The 16,666-nt window shown below is 37.4% G+C and overlaps 1 protein-coding gene across 2 annotated transcripts in view; it reads right to left on the bottom strand.

The window, feature by feature from the left end:
- Window positions 1-10,243, bottom strand: part of LOC107100440 (rho guanine nucleotide exchange factor 7-like) — a 39,678-nt gene extending 29,435 nt beyond the window's left edge. Inside the window, exons 1-2 of one of the 2 annotated variants that reach the window (XM_015398908.1) lie at window positions 9,820-10,243; window positions 3,591-3,674 (exon numbers count right to left, since the gene is read on the bottom strand). In XM_015398908.1, the coding sequence (XP_015254394.1) occupies window positions 3,591-3,674; window positions 9,820-9,984 (249 nt within the window). In that variant the 5' untranslated portion in view covers window positions 9,985-10,243. The remainder of the gene's footprint in view (window positions 1-3,590; window positions 3,675-9,819) is intronic. The other variant, XM_015398907.1, reaches the window with a different exon arrangement.
- Window positions 10,244-16,666: the final 6,423 nt, after the last annotated feature.

Here is a 16,666-nt window from a genome sequence, read left to right as displayed (position 1 = left end):
TGTAGTTTTATCTATAGCAAACAGCTTTTTTTATGCCTTTCTAACAATTTCACCTCTAAGAATAATATATCAATGGTGCTTATCTTAAAAGGATTTACCATATGTGAAAACATGTTGTGGAAGTGGGTGTTTTGTCACAACTAACTATTTTCCCATTAGATGATAAAAGATCAGTTTTAGCAATTAATCAGAAGGTGGCTGCTTGGGTGAAGGCTAGCACCCACAGGCACCAGGGAGGTCGCGGGAACAATAAAGAGCTCTTCCTGTGGTCAAAAGCACAAGAGGTTAAGAGGTCAGAATAAGCAGCTGCACAAATGCCAGCGACTGAACTAAGAATCTAAATTGGAAGCAAAACAGATCTTCTGTATTTATATAAAATGTGTGCCAAAAAGTACAAACATAATCAACAGCAACCTGGCAGAGATGCTAAAGTGAAGAGCATCTCTCTGCTCTTATGTCACCAGTTTTAACTGAGGAAGGAGCCAGCAGAGCTGTGGATGTTCATTTTGGCTCCACAGACAGTGAGAGGCTGACTGCCAAAACACAAATGACTGTAATCCTGCTTTGCTGACCTCACTAAAAAAGGTCACACATATCTGATCTAAATCTTGCATGCAAGAATTCCTGATGAATAAAATGATTTTGGTCGTCTCTGGCACAGAAAACAGGATCTCCAGCAGCAATTACTGCGTTGGATTATAACTTCCCTTAGGAAAGGAAAATATATTTACTAATGTATATCTTGAAATATGTCCTAATAAATTGTTTTTCTAATATATTATACATTGTTAATAGATGGAATCATATTTTGATAGAACATTTTTACAACTAATAATTTACTCATAACATATTGCGATATATTGAATATACAAATTAATGCCACTTTTCATATGTTGTAATAAATGAATATGAACATATATAGTATCTTTTTATATGCCCAGAAATACATTTAATTTTACATTTATAAATATCCATCATCATGCATAGCAGTTTATAATAGAAAAGATATTGATAATAAATATAAAGGCAAATAAATTTTTTTTACATATATAGAAAAATTTATGGAAACAAATTAATCAACAATATCTGGTAGATAATATTGTAAATGTATAAAACATGGAAAAATATGGTAATTTATATGTAGAATACATTCTAAATATGTCTAATAAAATGGAAAAGTGTGAAATATTTATGAGCAAAGCTTTATATGATAATTAACTCAGATTAATGGATATTTATTAGTGATGGTAAGATGAAGCCTCATGAGGCATTGAACCGTTTGGGCTAATTGCTTCAATGATCCCCACAATTCATGAAGCTTCATGTGAACAGAACTACAATTAGTGATAAAATCTGATTTTTTTTTTTTGTTTGTTTTTTTGCAATACTTTTTTTTTTCTTTTTTTTTCCCCATTTAAGTTCCTTTGAAATTGTTAATGATTTGTGTGTATAATAAAATCTTTTATAAGTTTTTTTTGTGTAAAATGTCTTAGAAGAGAACAATCATTTAAGGTACACTGTTTTTTTTTTTTGCCATTTTAGTGAAATAAGCTTAAGCAGACATCAAAAGTGCTTATGCAAATTGGGCAATGATAAGCAAAATGAAAGGTGTTGGTCATTTTTATTTAAAAAAAAAATTTTTTACAAAAGTTTTCAATCGTGTTGGAAGTTATGTATTCAACCAATCTTTTGGCTAAACCAACCAATCTAATTTGGCAGTGCTTTTACCAAATTTATATCTATACAAGGGCAAACCAATATAAATTAGTCACATTAGCCAAAATACTTGTTAAGTATTATTGCAACTTTCAAAGGTCTAATGTGCTCGAACTAACAATCTCAGAATTGGAAGTCAATGTCTTACAGCTGATGGTAACCGCTCACTTGCAATACTTCTTAACACTCATATTACAACTGAAAGCAGTGGCTTGCTCAGATTTTGACCATTACATTGTTTAATCTAACCAGAATATCTTTAACCAAAAGATTGGTGGTTTTTCCAACCAATCTATTGTTAGAATATATCCAAACTCTATACAACGGCCAGCAACTCTCCTACAAACTCCAACATCTTGACCGAGTAGTGAGGCTGTTTAAATGTCTGTTCGAGTTCTTGCGCAGTCTGAACCTCTTCCTGAAGCGGTAATGTGATATGGCGCAATAGCGAGGCTTTGGACGTCATCTTTTTTGGCTCCTCCTCCAAATGAAGCAAGCATCGATACGCGTTTCACATAAACACCTCCTCCACTACTTCACACACGCCTCGGCTCATTTAATAACTTCAGTAGTATCCATCAAAAGCTGCCTCCATTATTTTTTTATCAGAAACAAAACCGGAGGTTGTAGAGATAAAGCTACGTTTTAAACAGATCAACGGTAATCATGCGCTAACCATAAGACCATTTAGTGGGCTTTTCCATTTCAATACATTCAGCAGGTAATATTTGCTCTATTATTAGTGTTTAAAGCGTGGAATATTATCTGTTTGAGCTGTTTGCCTCTTTGTAAAATGAAGATGTTGCTACATTAATAAGGGTGACGGCTAAATGTAAATCTTTTTCAAAAGTGGGAGAATTCTGTAGCCGCATTCCTATAGCCAGCTGACAGGATTCCTGTTTTTCTCTCTGCCAGTTTCTCTACCATCTCTTTTGAAGGTCTTTAAAGCACAGAAGAGGAGTTAAGACTGTTAAGTTTAAAGCCTTGGCATACCCTGCACCCAGTAACCAAGCCTATTAATGAGAATATATTTGTCATCACATCAGCAGAATATTTCCCAACAGTGCTTGTTAAAAACCCGGCTTAGCAGCAGGCCACAACAGACAGACCTTCCCCATTAAAGTTGTGATGCCCTGCCTTTGCTTCTTTGCATTCTACATTTTCAATTTGCATGTTTCCAAAAACTCAGTGTGACAGCACTCTGTGCAGCTCTGGCTCTTCTTGCTCAGTGGCCGGAGGCTCTGCAGGGACAGGCGATGCTGAGGAACACTGAGCTGCATTGTCAGACTGGTTCAATGACCCATCTATGCACTGGCCAATACACAGAGAATAAACAACACTCTGTCCTTAATTTGCTTTAAACTGCGGTAGCATTCCCATCTGCCTTATTTGTAAAACCTTAAAGCATCATCAATACTTAAATGAATTACATATATATGGATTATTGCAAAGTTGGGAGAAAGCTCTATTACATAAAATATCTTTGTTTACAGCTGCAGGGTGGATGATTGTCTACAAAGGAGCACCAGCCTCTGGATAAAGATTTGCAAAATAAAAAAGTAAACAATGACCAGATGGGAGCAGAAAAGTGTAAACAAACATCGTTTTCATCTAGTTTGTAAATCAGATTTGCTGGTTTCAGGGAAAGCAAAGATCTCCTTCAGCCGGGCTGGAGGTGATTGTTCTCGGTTCTCCTCCCCCTTTTCTGTCAGGAGATCCGAGTGTCTTCTGCGTAATAAAGCGCCTTTATCTATCATATCCTCCCAAATGAGAAAGCTTATCTTAACAGAAATATCTGTTTGTTTAACTTTTTAAGGAGATATGTTTGGCAAAAAGTGATCCCCGCATTTAGAATAAGAGCAAACTGAACTCACCTCGACGCGGAACGATGTGCAGCCCTTCAGAAACTCCTTTATGTTGCTCAGACACTCGCCGTCGTTCTTCGGCTCTGGATAAATCTGGAACAAAAACAAAAGGGACTGAATCGCTGAGCAGCGATGGGCTGATCCTCTCTCACAAAGTGCCTGTTCGTGGATCTGTAGGCTTTTAAGTATCTTTGCTTTTTCAAGGCGCACTGGTCGCTTTCTGCGCGCATTGGGCCCGACGCGCCTGGAGGCTGCTGCTGTGAGGAAGTAAAGGAGGCTGGGAGCTCTGGATCCAGGAAGTGACGTCACCAAACAGGGATACCCCACCGATGATGATGTTGGAAGATTTTTACGAAACATAAATACATAAAAAGATTTTTACATTTTATTTCAGTTTAATGTGGGAAAAAAGTCAGAATTCTGACTTTAATCACAGAAGTCTGAGAAAAAAAGTCAGAATTTAATCTCTCAATTCTGATTTTAATCGAAGAATTCTGACTTAAATCTCAGAATTCTGAGTTTTTTTTCTCAGAATTCCGAATTTTTTCTCAGAATTCTGATTTTAATCGAAGAATTCTGACTTAAATCTCAGAATTCTGAGTTTTTTTCTCAGAATTATGACATTAATCTCACAATTTAAGATCCAAAATTCTGAGCTTAAAGTCAGAATTCTAAGATTAAATTCAGAATTCTGAGAAAAAAGTCAGAATTCTGAGATTACAGTAAGAATTCAGAGAAAAAAAGTCAGAATTCGGAGATTAAAGTCAGAATTCTGAGATTAACGCCAGAATTCGGAGATTATAGTCAGAATTGTGAGAAAAAAAGTCAAAAGTTTTTTCTTATATGAAATGAAATTTAAAAATCTGTTAACTTTTTTTTATTTCAGTGGCCCTAATCCTCTTCCGTAAAGGATACTAAAGGGTGATGTATTAATCACTAAAATACTAAATAATAATTTTAAAAAGCAACATTTACACAACATGAATCTAAATCTGTTTTTTTTTAAGCATGTCTTGGGTCTGAGGGGCTATTATCCCTGTAGAACTGATCTGGGCCTCTCTACCAGGGCCACTGGAAGTCATTTAGAACAGGGTTGCTGTGAAATGTTTTTTTGTTTTTTTGGGACAAAAGACCTATGAGCCTATTGGCCTATTTAAAATACAATACAAATAATAATAATAATTAAATAGATTGAGATTCACTACTTTATATTGAAATTTACAATTACGTGTACGCAACCAGGGTCTGTAACACACAGACATCCTCAGTTCTTTGGTGAATATATGCACTGTTACCGGTAATTAAACTTCACTATAACACTATAACAACATAGATTTGGTAAGCTGGCATGAACCTGAGTCACTGTGTTTATGTCACATGTGACTCTATTAGCTCCAAAATCCTTTTACGCAAACAACAAGGAAATACTTATATTATTACACTATTTAAGTTTATTTAACAGTTCTCCACATCCATTACACAAAGAACATGATATAAAAATAACACTCTCTAAAATACGATGGTTATGTTAGATATGAAAGTGCGCAGGGGCACATTGCTATAACTATGAGCTACAGGCAGGATGCCCTTCCTGGTTACAGGTGTCCAAATGTTCAGGTGCGCTCTCAAGTCGTGGAGATAAAGTCTCTCATGAGTGGACAAATCCAAAATGCATTTCTGCGCCATGTTTCCTCCTCGTTTCTGTCATTAAACTATGTACATTTACTAGCAGCCACTGGGGTGACCACTAGCTGCTTGACGTTGCCATGTCAACGTAACGTTGGTGAACTTATGTTGATTAGGCCTGAAAATAATAAAATTTTAATCTAATATAATGCCGTTGTTTTTGTTTATTGTTTATTGTTTATTTTATTCTTTTTTTTTGTGCTTCCATGTGAAAAGAACAAAACATAAGTGGCCCCACCCTGAAGCCCTGGTAAAACCAATGGGTTTGAATCCAGACCTAGGGTCTTTAGACATGTTCTCCGAGTGTTTTCATGCATTTTCTCCAGGTACTCTGACTTCTTCACACAGTTAAAAAAAAATAAATGTTAGGTCAACTGGCTTCTATCGCCCTGAGTGTGCATGCATGTTGCTCCGCCAAGGACAGGTGACCTGTAAGGTGACTCCCTGAGATAGGCGCCAGAAATTTATTGCAGTTACCATATCCCATTTTATAATCCTCTACATGACATCTTTTATGTGAACTTTAAATTCCAGCAGGAGCTCTGCATAAATATGTAGAAACACAACATTTTAACCCAGCTAGCCATTCTGAACATTGCAGTGTTATAAAGAGTGAAATAAAATCATTTAATACATATTTCACAAATAATGGTGGATATGCTCGCACATAGGATAAGCATACTTTATCTATGGAGGAAAGTGAACAAAGACAACAGATTTTGAGAGACATTTTTATATTCATGTTTGTTTGTTGTTGGGACAGAGTGGAGCTGCTTTTTGTTTTTGTTGTTTTTTTTTTAACAGTAGAAAAAGATGAAGCACAAAAGAAAATAAAGTTCAAACTGCAAGTAGATGAGGTCCAAAATGTAGAGAAAGCATGGCTTTAGCGCACTTTGAAAAAAACATTAATGTCGTTAAAAAGCCTTAATGTCTATTTATGAGTTAACTTTGATAACCCAAATTGCAAACTTTTATCAGCTGTTTTACTGCGCAGCTGTTTCTGATTCATTTACTCATGACTTAGTCAAAGTATCACCTTCGGTACTGTAGCCCATTTCACTATACTGGACTTATGGAGAGCTGGGGAACTACAGGAAGGTCCATCTATTAACTGAGCAAATATTTTTTTTACATAGCTTATATCTAATAGTATGCATTAAACATTTTTATTTGAAATATTTTGATATTTTTATTTCTACCATTAGGACTCCTTATAAACTCTATTTTTTTGGTGCCTCCCTTAGTGTTTGGTGCCCCTAGCACAGTGTTAGAGGTATGTGGAGAAACGCCTCAAACACTGTGGACAGGATGAATGAATGGTAGCCGGCGCGCGCGGATGACGTCATACACACTCCGCTTTGTTTTAAAAAAATATTAAAATAAAAAATATAACTGCGGATGTCTGGGGGACAGTGATTCGCCTACATGTTCTGAATGCTGGCGTACCATAAAGAATAAATTATGAACAGTTTAGTTTGTGCCTTCAAGTCGTTGCCCATAGGAAGACGTTACTTGGATTACAAAACTGAATATCTTCGGAACAGCTCCAAATGACACAAAAACTAATATGGGTGAGTAGAACATGATGTAATAACGTAAAATCAATGGGCCAATGTAAAAAAATGGTGTTCCCCTTTAATACACACAGTGCTTTAAGTGGGGGTGGTGTGAATTATTTGTGAGTCATGCAAATTATTATTGTAATCCAGATTTAAACTTTGCTTTTTGTTTTGTTTCTTTTCTTTTGAAGTCAGGTTTAGTTGCAGTTCATTAAAAATCCACCCTGTCGACAAATGTTCACACAGTTTTGAGTCACAGTCGGGGATTTTAACTGTTTGTAACAATCTGAGATTATTGCTAGTTGTATTTTCTATACAAAGCTTTATCATCTTTAGGTATAAAACAATGTTAATCTACATTGGTTTAAGAGGCTTAATAGTGAACCAGTAAACCATATAAATGCTTCAAAACATTATGTCACTCTTTCATTCTGTTTATTTCTATTATTCTCTCTTTTTTACCAAATACATTTTTATCTTTATTATATTAGCAGCCACAAACCCAACAAACACTGCCAGTCATATGTTCCGTACAAAGTGTTATTTATACAGCAAAGAAGTTTTAATACAGGCTATAAACTGGGCAGTGAGTAAACAATATTCAGGCTGGATAATATGACGATGGCCTGAATAGATTTATGATAATAAGCTGTGTTGAAATGAGAAGATACTAGTAAAAGGCATGACAAGAGGGTAGGGAACCGTCTAAAGATCTTTAAATGACAAAAAGGATTGTGCACCTTTAGGACATCACAATGGACGGTTTGCTTCCCATGTGTAATCTGAGAGCAGATGTCCCAATTCTCCCCACCCATTAGTCAGCCTTAAGGATGAGTAAAATAGATTTGGACATCTAGAGATAGTTTGTATGTATATAATATGTATTTTCAAAGTAATGTCATTCAAAGGTATGTTTATGTTTTTGCGTACAACATTCATGGTTGCATTTTTGGTACCGGTAATTCCATTACAAAGCCTATATGCATTATGTGTCATGATCTTGGTGCTGATGACTAGCTTCATTGCTCATTTCATTCACCTGTCTAACTCTGCCTGGTTTATCATTACTACTCATCTGATCCACCTGCTCCTGCCTCTATTTAAAGTGTTTGAATCCAGTTATGATGTCCAGATTATTCTCATTCTCTTGTGCCAGTGTTGAGAGGGTTTTTAGCGTACCTGAGTATTGCTGATTACCTGATTCTGACCTGTTCTGCCTCTCAACCACTGAGCCTGCTTGTTCCCCTCTAAATGGTTTGCCTGAATTGTCTCTGAAATCCTGAACCTGCCTGTTCCTGTTGTGATCTCTTTGCCAGACCTGACTCCTGACTCTTGGACCTCTGAGCCTTCCTGTTCTGATCTGTTTGCTTGACCTGGCTTCGGACTCCTGCTTGTTCTCCGTTCTCCAGTGCTGCAGCTTCTGGGACACTCTAGGCGGCGCCGGTCACATCTTGTTGGTAGCCCACGGGCTGGATCATACCTCGTTCTCAGGACACGGGCTGAACTGTTAAACCAGAATTTCCTGTGAAAAACGCCCTAGCTGCTGCTACTACAGAACTGCAGTTTTGTTTTAAATAAACACTTTTGAATGATACCACTGTCTGTCTTGCTTCAAATACTGGGTCTTCTGTTCTGAGTCATGTCATTATGATCTGATGTGGCGTTATTGACACGTCTAGGGGAGTTAACTCATCATATCACACAGCCTGTATGCTAGATTTAAACAGGAGCCAGTTATCAGTTGCAAAGTTATATAATTATTCCCTAGCTGGTGGGGTCACTTTCCAGCAGGACATTTCCCCTAAATATCGACAGAGGCAAACTAAACTGACTGAGATTATATATTTACTTTCAGTACTTATCAGGAATACTTTATGATGAGTGGGAAGAAATAAATCAATCCAACAGGCCAAATATACTACTTACATGCAAAATTTCCATACAATATTAAATGCAATCTTATTGCATCTAAGCTAGTTCATTGCAGTTGTGATGTTGCACTGATCTAAGGCAACAGGAGATTTAATTAGACATGTTGTGTGGCTCTGGTTTAGATCAAAACAAATTTATTAAAATAGCCTCGTTCATGTTAGAACGACCTAGTCAAAGTCCAAGACCAAAATCAAAGCAAGGGTTTAAAACTGATATTCATGGAACACTTTGGAATTTTTTTTAAAGAAGATTTTGCCTTCTAGGTTGCAGAAAGCCAAATCCTAAAGAAAGCCTTCAGCTAGTTTAGGAAATCTTTTCTATTCACATTGTATTTATATAAAAAAAGAAAAAAATAGAAATGTAAACACGCATTTTTTTTCATATCTTCACAATTTCTGCACTAATGCTGTTTAAATGAACCTGATCCCTTTAGGCTGATGCTGGACAGACTCAAACACAGCACTGTTTCTTTAAACTGGGGGAAGAAACCATCTCTCCCTGTGTGTGCGCCTCTGCTATCAATGGCGGCCTATACTGATGCTCTGTGTACAGATAACATGCTCTGATCCCCCGCTGGTCCCCACAGGACTACAGTATGTCAACTAACATGACATGCAAAATATGGATTATATTGTATATGCTTTCACAGCAGGGTTTAACAATTAATAACAGCCATAAAAATGATTGCATTTTCAGCAACATGATCGGTGGGTCTTGTGGAAAATGCAACACCATATAGATTGAATACTTCCTGATGATTTGGATAAACGTGAAGCAGCCTTATTTATACCAGATCAATAGGAGACAGGCGAGCCTTTCTGTTTTTTTACACGCTGACACAGGAAACATATGCGCAAGCTGTTATTGCAGACAATAACAGGAGCCGCCGTGACCTACAAAAGAGATTCAGTCATGGATCAGTGGGCAAAAAGAGAGACCAGACAGCAACCGCCGCGTCCGTGTCACGGATGTGGACAGACGCGCGGAGGGATGGAGAGGCAGGCCCGCTGGAGGAGGAGGAGGAGGAGGAGAGGAGGAGGAGGGAGGTGTGTTGCGCTTACTTTCTCAGTGGAGCCCGGGCTGAGCCGCTCCAGCAGCTTGCAGAGGACCACTCCATCCTTCAGGGAGCTCTGCAGGAAGCCTTCAGGATCCGAGATGGTCTTCTTTGGCGACTCCAGCACCCCGAGGGTGATCAACCACGTAACCGTCTGTTCCGCTGAATTCATGTCTCTACGGATCCTTTTCAACAAAGAGCTGCAGAGGAGTGTTTGACAGCTCACCGCCCCGGTTATGCTGTCATCTGCAGGCTACCTTAGAATAACATCGTTGTTGCTCCAGAAAAAAAAGGATAGAAAAAGATGCAGGGGGGAGCAAATACCCCCTCTTTACTAGGCAGGATGCGGATGATTAGTGATGAAAATAGCAGATCTCCTGCTCTGTGTTTGAATGCTCCGTTTCCAGTCCGTCTGTAACCTGGAAAAGCTGTCTGCGACGCTCTGAGGCAGAGGAGCGCGCACATATGCGCACCGCAGCCAGCAGCCGCTCAGCTATTGGATGGTGACATCAAACCTGGGGGGAGGGGTTGGGGAAAGGTGGGGAGAGGGGGTCAAGCCAGTCCAACCAGTTGTTGGACCGCTTCAGCTCATCATGAATAGGTGGCTTTTCATGTCCTGCTCTTTTCTCTTTTTTTTGCGTTATAATTAGACCCACGCCGCCTGTGGCTCCTTGTTGTTTGTATTGGACAGACACCAGTTCAAAAGAGGATGCATAATATGTTGTTATGTAGAGGATGGGTTCGTAATGACCTGTATGCACTGTAAGAAATTGTATTTTTTTTATATCAGAGCAAAGCATACATTTTCACAAAGAAGCCCCTAATCTTAAATAATCTTGAGACTTCTATTAATTAATACACTTATGCAACATTATAAAGATATATATATTGATTAGTAAACTCAAATTTAACAAATGGTGGTCAGTCAAGAGATCCCAAGGGAATTGTGAGTCTGTTGCTCGACTTATCCGGAAATAAATTAAATATTGACAAGAGGAAAAAGAATGATCTCCCCGTCATCTTATGCTGATTTTTATATTCTTTTTTTTTTACCTTGAACTTTGGGCACATTTACTCAGTTGGGACGAAGAAAAAACATGATGAGAAGTAAATGCTTAAAAACAAAATACTTGGGAGTCCCAATTCTTAGTACTCCTGGTGTCCTTACTTTGTACAGTCTCTGTTTGCCTATTTGACACCATAATATGAATCTATAACCTAACTTGAACATATAGACACTATTCATAATTCACTCATCCCACCATGCTCTCTTCTGGTCTCTCTGTGGCTCCTGGAACAGATTTTCTTTTGGGTTTAATTTCTGACCATCTTGATTTAGCAGAATAGTTTCGGATCATTATAACCAATTTTCAGATTTCTGGAGGGAGTTAATAATCCCTTGAAATGTTTCTCTCTTTCATACGATGCAAAATGCATTCAAACACAGATTTAGAGTCTTTGGAAAAGAAAAAGGGGCATACAGCATCACATGTCCCTATAAGTTTAAAGAAACTATAAAGTATTAAATAGATCAAAATGTTTCTGTAACATTTATTTTGGAGTGGAAAAAATGTTAGCTGGCTTTTATCAAGATTTTTTTCCAAGGTGCTAATAGATTTTCCATGTCTATGTACTAATTTCTTTTAAGAGCAGAAAAGCCTCTTCAACAAGATAAGAGGTACATACAAACTGTAATGAATATCCCAACTCTGCCATTTTGAGTCAGAAAGAGTTTATGTCCCGCTACAGTGTGTTTCTTGCAAAGGTAACATGAAACTGACAGTGGGATCAAAAGGCAATTCATAATTTTTATTGAAAGTCCCTTAAACCCATTTAGATATCCCTATAAATTAACTGAACATTTTATATTTAAATATTCATATTTTCCTATTTCGAGCCTTAAAATAGTGCAAAGCCTGAACAACACAGTATTTTGAAGGCAGGGAAGGTTTAGATGCTAACATACGGAGTCTGCAAGAATCTAAGAGTCAACTCAAGCTAAGTGACAAAATGAGTGGCTAAATTATTTTAAAAAAAATGGTTTAAATTCTAACAAAAGACACATCTATACAGGAAGCCCTTCACTAAAACAAACATAACAGAGCATCAGTAAAACAAATTGAAAACAAAGTGTGTTGGCTGCATTATGACACCAAACACTTCACATCCAGTGTGAGACATGGTGGTGGCAGCATCATTCTGTGGGGATGCTCTTTTCAGCAGGAATGAAGAAGCTGATCAGCTTTAATGGGAGGGTGTGTGGAGCTGAGGATGAAAGAGCTATGAGAGCATTGATTCACAAAGTTGGGGACTATGGCTCCTTGATCAATCAGTATGCACTCTTGAGACAAACTAACAACAATTAAACCAAACATATCACATTTATGTTAAAGTGATAAAAAATATACAACAGCATCACATAAACATAGACACAACCAGCTACTTTGGTTGTTGATGCAATTTATAATATGATAACACTTGTGGTCCAATGATTTTTTTTTTTACAACTGTTTGTTTCTCAAACAATAGTTTGGGTCCCAAGTTAATTTTATTTCTAGGTAGGAAGAGGAAATGTTTGGGAACCTCTGTGTTATATAATAAATAAGAACTAAGAATGGATTTGACGTTCACCCTCCAGAGAATATCAACTGAAATTCGACTCAGTTTTACAATTTAAGGAATAAAATGAAGGAACGTGTGAATAAAAAAATTATAATAATTTGTCCAGCCGTTTGCCTGTACAGTAAAGAGTGCTACATCTTATATTGGCCACAAGATGGAGCTCTCGGTTCGTTGTGTGCCACTCCTCTCCATTGGGGGGTTTGACAAACTCACCCCACCTGCTCCACACATGTATGGTCATTAGTCCATAACCAGAAGTCCATGAAAAAATAAAAATAATAATTCTTATAAAATCCAAGTCATTAATGACAGGGTAAAAAAAAAAGTTATAGAAAAATATTTCAAATTTGCATAGTAAGGTATCAGCTAGTTTATTTCTAAAGATATAAACAGTAGCATGGATATACATTCTTGTATAAGGTAAAATAATGTGGGGGCTTAAAAGCTCCTGATAACAGATGCTGTTAGCTACAGGAATCTGTATTTCAAACTAAGCAGCAGGTCCTGACAGTTCAGACCTCAACTCAGACTCTTTACAGCTCTATTCACTCTTCTCTATTTCCTTGACTTATCTTTCAGTATGCGTGTTTAAGAGAGCAAAAAGTAATGTGTCCGTTGTCTGGAAGGATGACTCCTGAGGCTATATATTTGAAACAGGCAGTGTCGAGGGATGCTGCTGGGCCTATGAGGTCCTGTCGCTATGGGTCTGTAACCAGGGGTGCTGCTGTGAGTACTCTGTTAGATGCAGCCAGTGTTTAATCAGTAAGAAACAGGAAAAGGTTTATGCCCGACATTCCTAAATGAGGGCTTTATTAAAGTGAGACCTTACTTTTTAAATCTCTCTCATCTGACTCAGGGAGACAGTTCAGATTTTGGGATGCCAAATGAAAGTTTGTAAAGCTCAAAGACACTTCACAGGCTTATGTCCATTTAGCAGAATAACTGATGGACCAGACATAAAATAATGACAAGCTGTCTGGAAGATAAAGTATCAAATCTGTGCTTCCTAATAAGAGGATGCAGTCGACAGGAGGAAACAAACCAGATTTTTACTCAGATTTCTAATTATTTCATGTACAGGTCCACCTTGATCACTGGGACCTAAAACTGTGATGGATGAAAAGGAAAAACATAAAACCAGAAGCATTAAATTTACCTGCTATTGTGAAAATCAGATAGGAATGTTTTTGTTAAATTATTTTGGGTTAAAACAAGAGTTTTACAGTCACAAAAGTGAGCACAACACTTACATTTTAGTTAATATTATATTTATTTNATTTCAAGAAGGAATATAAAACGCCTCTTAACACAAAGAGGTCAAATAAAGAACATACTCTAGAGAACGGTTGATTATCAGTGTTGTGAATTTTTTATTTGGCCACTTGCTTTGAAACAATATTTGGCTAAAATAACCTTTGCTTAACAATTTCCAATTTGTTCCCAGGTTCTCATGAGAACAGAAAAATAGTATTCAAGGTGCTCCCCTGTGCTTAACGGTGGATAAGCTCTGTCAAAACAGTTAAAAACAACAAAAAAGTTACGTTTTTGATGGTGGCATAAAAAAAAATTCTTATCCCGGCATGTTTTTGAAACAATAAGTTGGCTTGTAGATTATGTTGAATGTTTTTTTTTGTGTGTGTGTGTTTAAAACAGACAATCTCTTACAGATCTCTAGTTGCCTGGTCATACCTAAAATCTAAGACTGGGGAACGAGGAAAATGAGCAGAGATGCAGCCAAGAGAAGAATATTAAGTCTGAAGGAGCTGCTTAGATTAACAGTTTACATGTAGGGAAGAGATTGTGTTGACTTGACTTTACACAATGTATTGATGGGGCGGCAAAAAAGAAAGTCATCTCACTTCAGGTTGGCCAGTTCTTTGTGGGACACAATAGACAGGTGGAAAATAACAAGTACAGTAAAAGTTTTTGGCCTCTGTAGCAGAACACTAACTTTGCAAATCAACCTAACCATATAAGCCCTAGAGAGAAACACGGTGGTGGCAGCATTCTTGCGCAGAAGAAGCTTCCCTTTGGTAAGGATTTGGAAGCTGGTCAGAGTTTGGAAGATAGATGAAACTAAATACAGGATAGCTCTCAAAGAAAAACCAATGAGGACTTAAAAACATATGTTAGAATACCATCTTGTGGTACAGACATACCCCAAAAGACATGAAGCTGCATCTGGAACTGAGATAGTTCTTGAAACCATGCTGACTCTGCTGACGGGTTAAATGCATACGGCCACTCCAGAACAAATGAAATAAATGTAGGTAAGTATTGATAATGGACAAGACGTTTTCCCCAGATATTTTGGCCGCTATACCTTTTATTTATGTGTTTACACATATGTGTCCAATTGTTAGCAAAGGCTGCAAGGCAGCATAGCTTGTCTTTATTTAGAAAATATGGATGTTGTCCTCGTTCCTGCTGGAACAGTGCAGACTGACCCTGAGGTTCTGGCGCCCATCTGCTTTCGCCCCAGTCGGCCTCAGCAGATGGGAGTTTTTCCTCTCCACTGTCGCTACAAGCATGCTTAGTGTGAGCAATTGCGTTTCAGTCAATGATTTGATGCAATCAACTGGTTTTCGTTAGAAAGAAAACTTTGCATCAATTTGCTTGTATGATCTGGTGAACTCAAAGGCGTAGGTTTGATTTCAACTTTGGTAGGGACACTATTGGTCTGATGTCATTGGTCCTATGCAAAATATGAATGATCGTATTTTTATGCTTGACGTGAAAATCAGGGTGTATTTCGTTTAAAGAGAAAAGCAGCATTTATTGCTACATTTATACAAATTTTATAAGCACTACACACACTAGATGCTGTTTATCAACGACTGAAGCTTAACTGGCTCAGATGAATGTGGAATTAGGACTTTTTTCCACTTTAAGAAGATTTGTATTTGAAATTACCAGCGACTAATACAGTAGGTAAATCTGTGCCTATTTAACAGAATATAGTCTAAATATGTCTGCTATATGTGGATTTAAACTTTTTTTAATTTTGAAGATATAGTATTGTGCAGAGTTAAACAGAGGTAAAACCCACTCTTATCTTTTAAATGTTCTCTTTGTGTCATGATACAAAGTTAACTAAAAGATTCAAGGGATGCCAAATAAATGTATTGTATTTACATGTGCACTGGAACTAGAAGAGGAACTGACATTGAGCATTTAATATATTAACTTAACTCTACAAGTTGTACATCTAGGTTGTAGTTACTCTGTTTAGCCCATTTCATGTATTTTATTTAGGGCTGAAACTATCATCGGATTAATCAATTATTGAAATAATGTCAACAAATTTAGTAATCGATTAATCGTTAACTTGAGTATAGAGACGCTAAAACATGTCTTTAGCTCACAAAGTGACCCACTTAGAGCAGGAATTATACCAAAATTGTAAAAAAAAAAGATAAAACATGTTTTCGTCTGTGAATATTCTCCATCCAGAACTGTACTGCTGCTACTACGATGTATTGTAAATTATAAGCATGTTCTTCACATGTAATTTTTGGTAGGGACAAGAAGGTCGGTCCAAATCTTCGGTAGGGACATGTCCCTATAGTCCCTATGCAAACCTACGCCCATGGGTGAACTGTAAAGTGCCTTGAGATGGCATGTGTTGTGAATTGACGGTATGTAAATAAACTGACTTGAATTGAATAGTAGATTGACCCTGAGGTTCTGGCGCTTATCTGCTTTCGGCCACCCCTCAGTGTACATTGGTTATTGCCTGGCCCCCCCAATTAAAATTTTCTGGCTACACCTCTGCCCCTGTCTAGAACCACTCATGGTTTAGTCAGAGGCGTAGCCAGAACATTTTTATAAGGGTGGCTAAGCAATAACGGATGTACACTGAGGGGTGGCACCACAACCTCACGGTCAATCTACACTGTTCCTACAGGAAAATTAATAAGCATAACATCCATATTTTCTAAATAAACACAAACTATACTTTCCTACAGGCATTGCTAACAAACAGATGCATATATTTAAACATCTGTGCTTTCTAGATAAAAGGTAGAGTGGATATATATTCTTTTAAGTTTCAATTCATTTGTTACTTCAAGGCTGGACTATTGTAATTCTTTACTATCAGGAAGTCCACAAACTGTAGTTAAAAGCCTTCAGCTGATCCAAAATGCTGCAGCCAAAGTTCTAATGAAAATTAAAAAGAGAGATCATATCTCTCCTATCCTGGCTTCTCTTCTTTGGCTTCCTGTTAAATC

Source organism: Cyprinodon variegatus, unplaced genomic scaffold (genome assembly GCF_000732505.1).
Source record: "Cyprinodon variegatus isolate N-32 unplaced genomic scaffold, C_variegatus-1.0 Scaffold971, whole genome shotgun sequence".
NCBI classification, from domain to species: Eukaryota; Metazoa; Chordata; class Actinopteri; order Cyprinodontiformes; family Cyprinodontidae; genus Cyprinodon; species Cyprinodon variegatus.
Note: the sequence above shows the minus strand (reverse complement) of the source record. Positions and strands in the feature narration are given on the sequence as shown.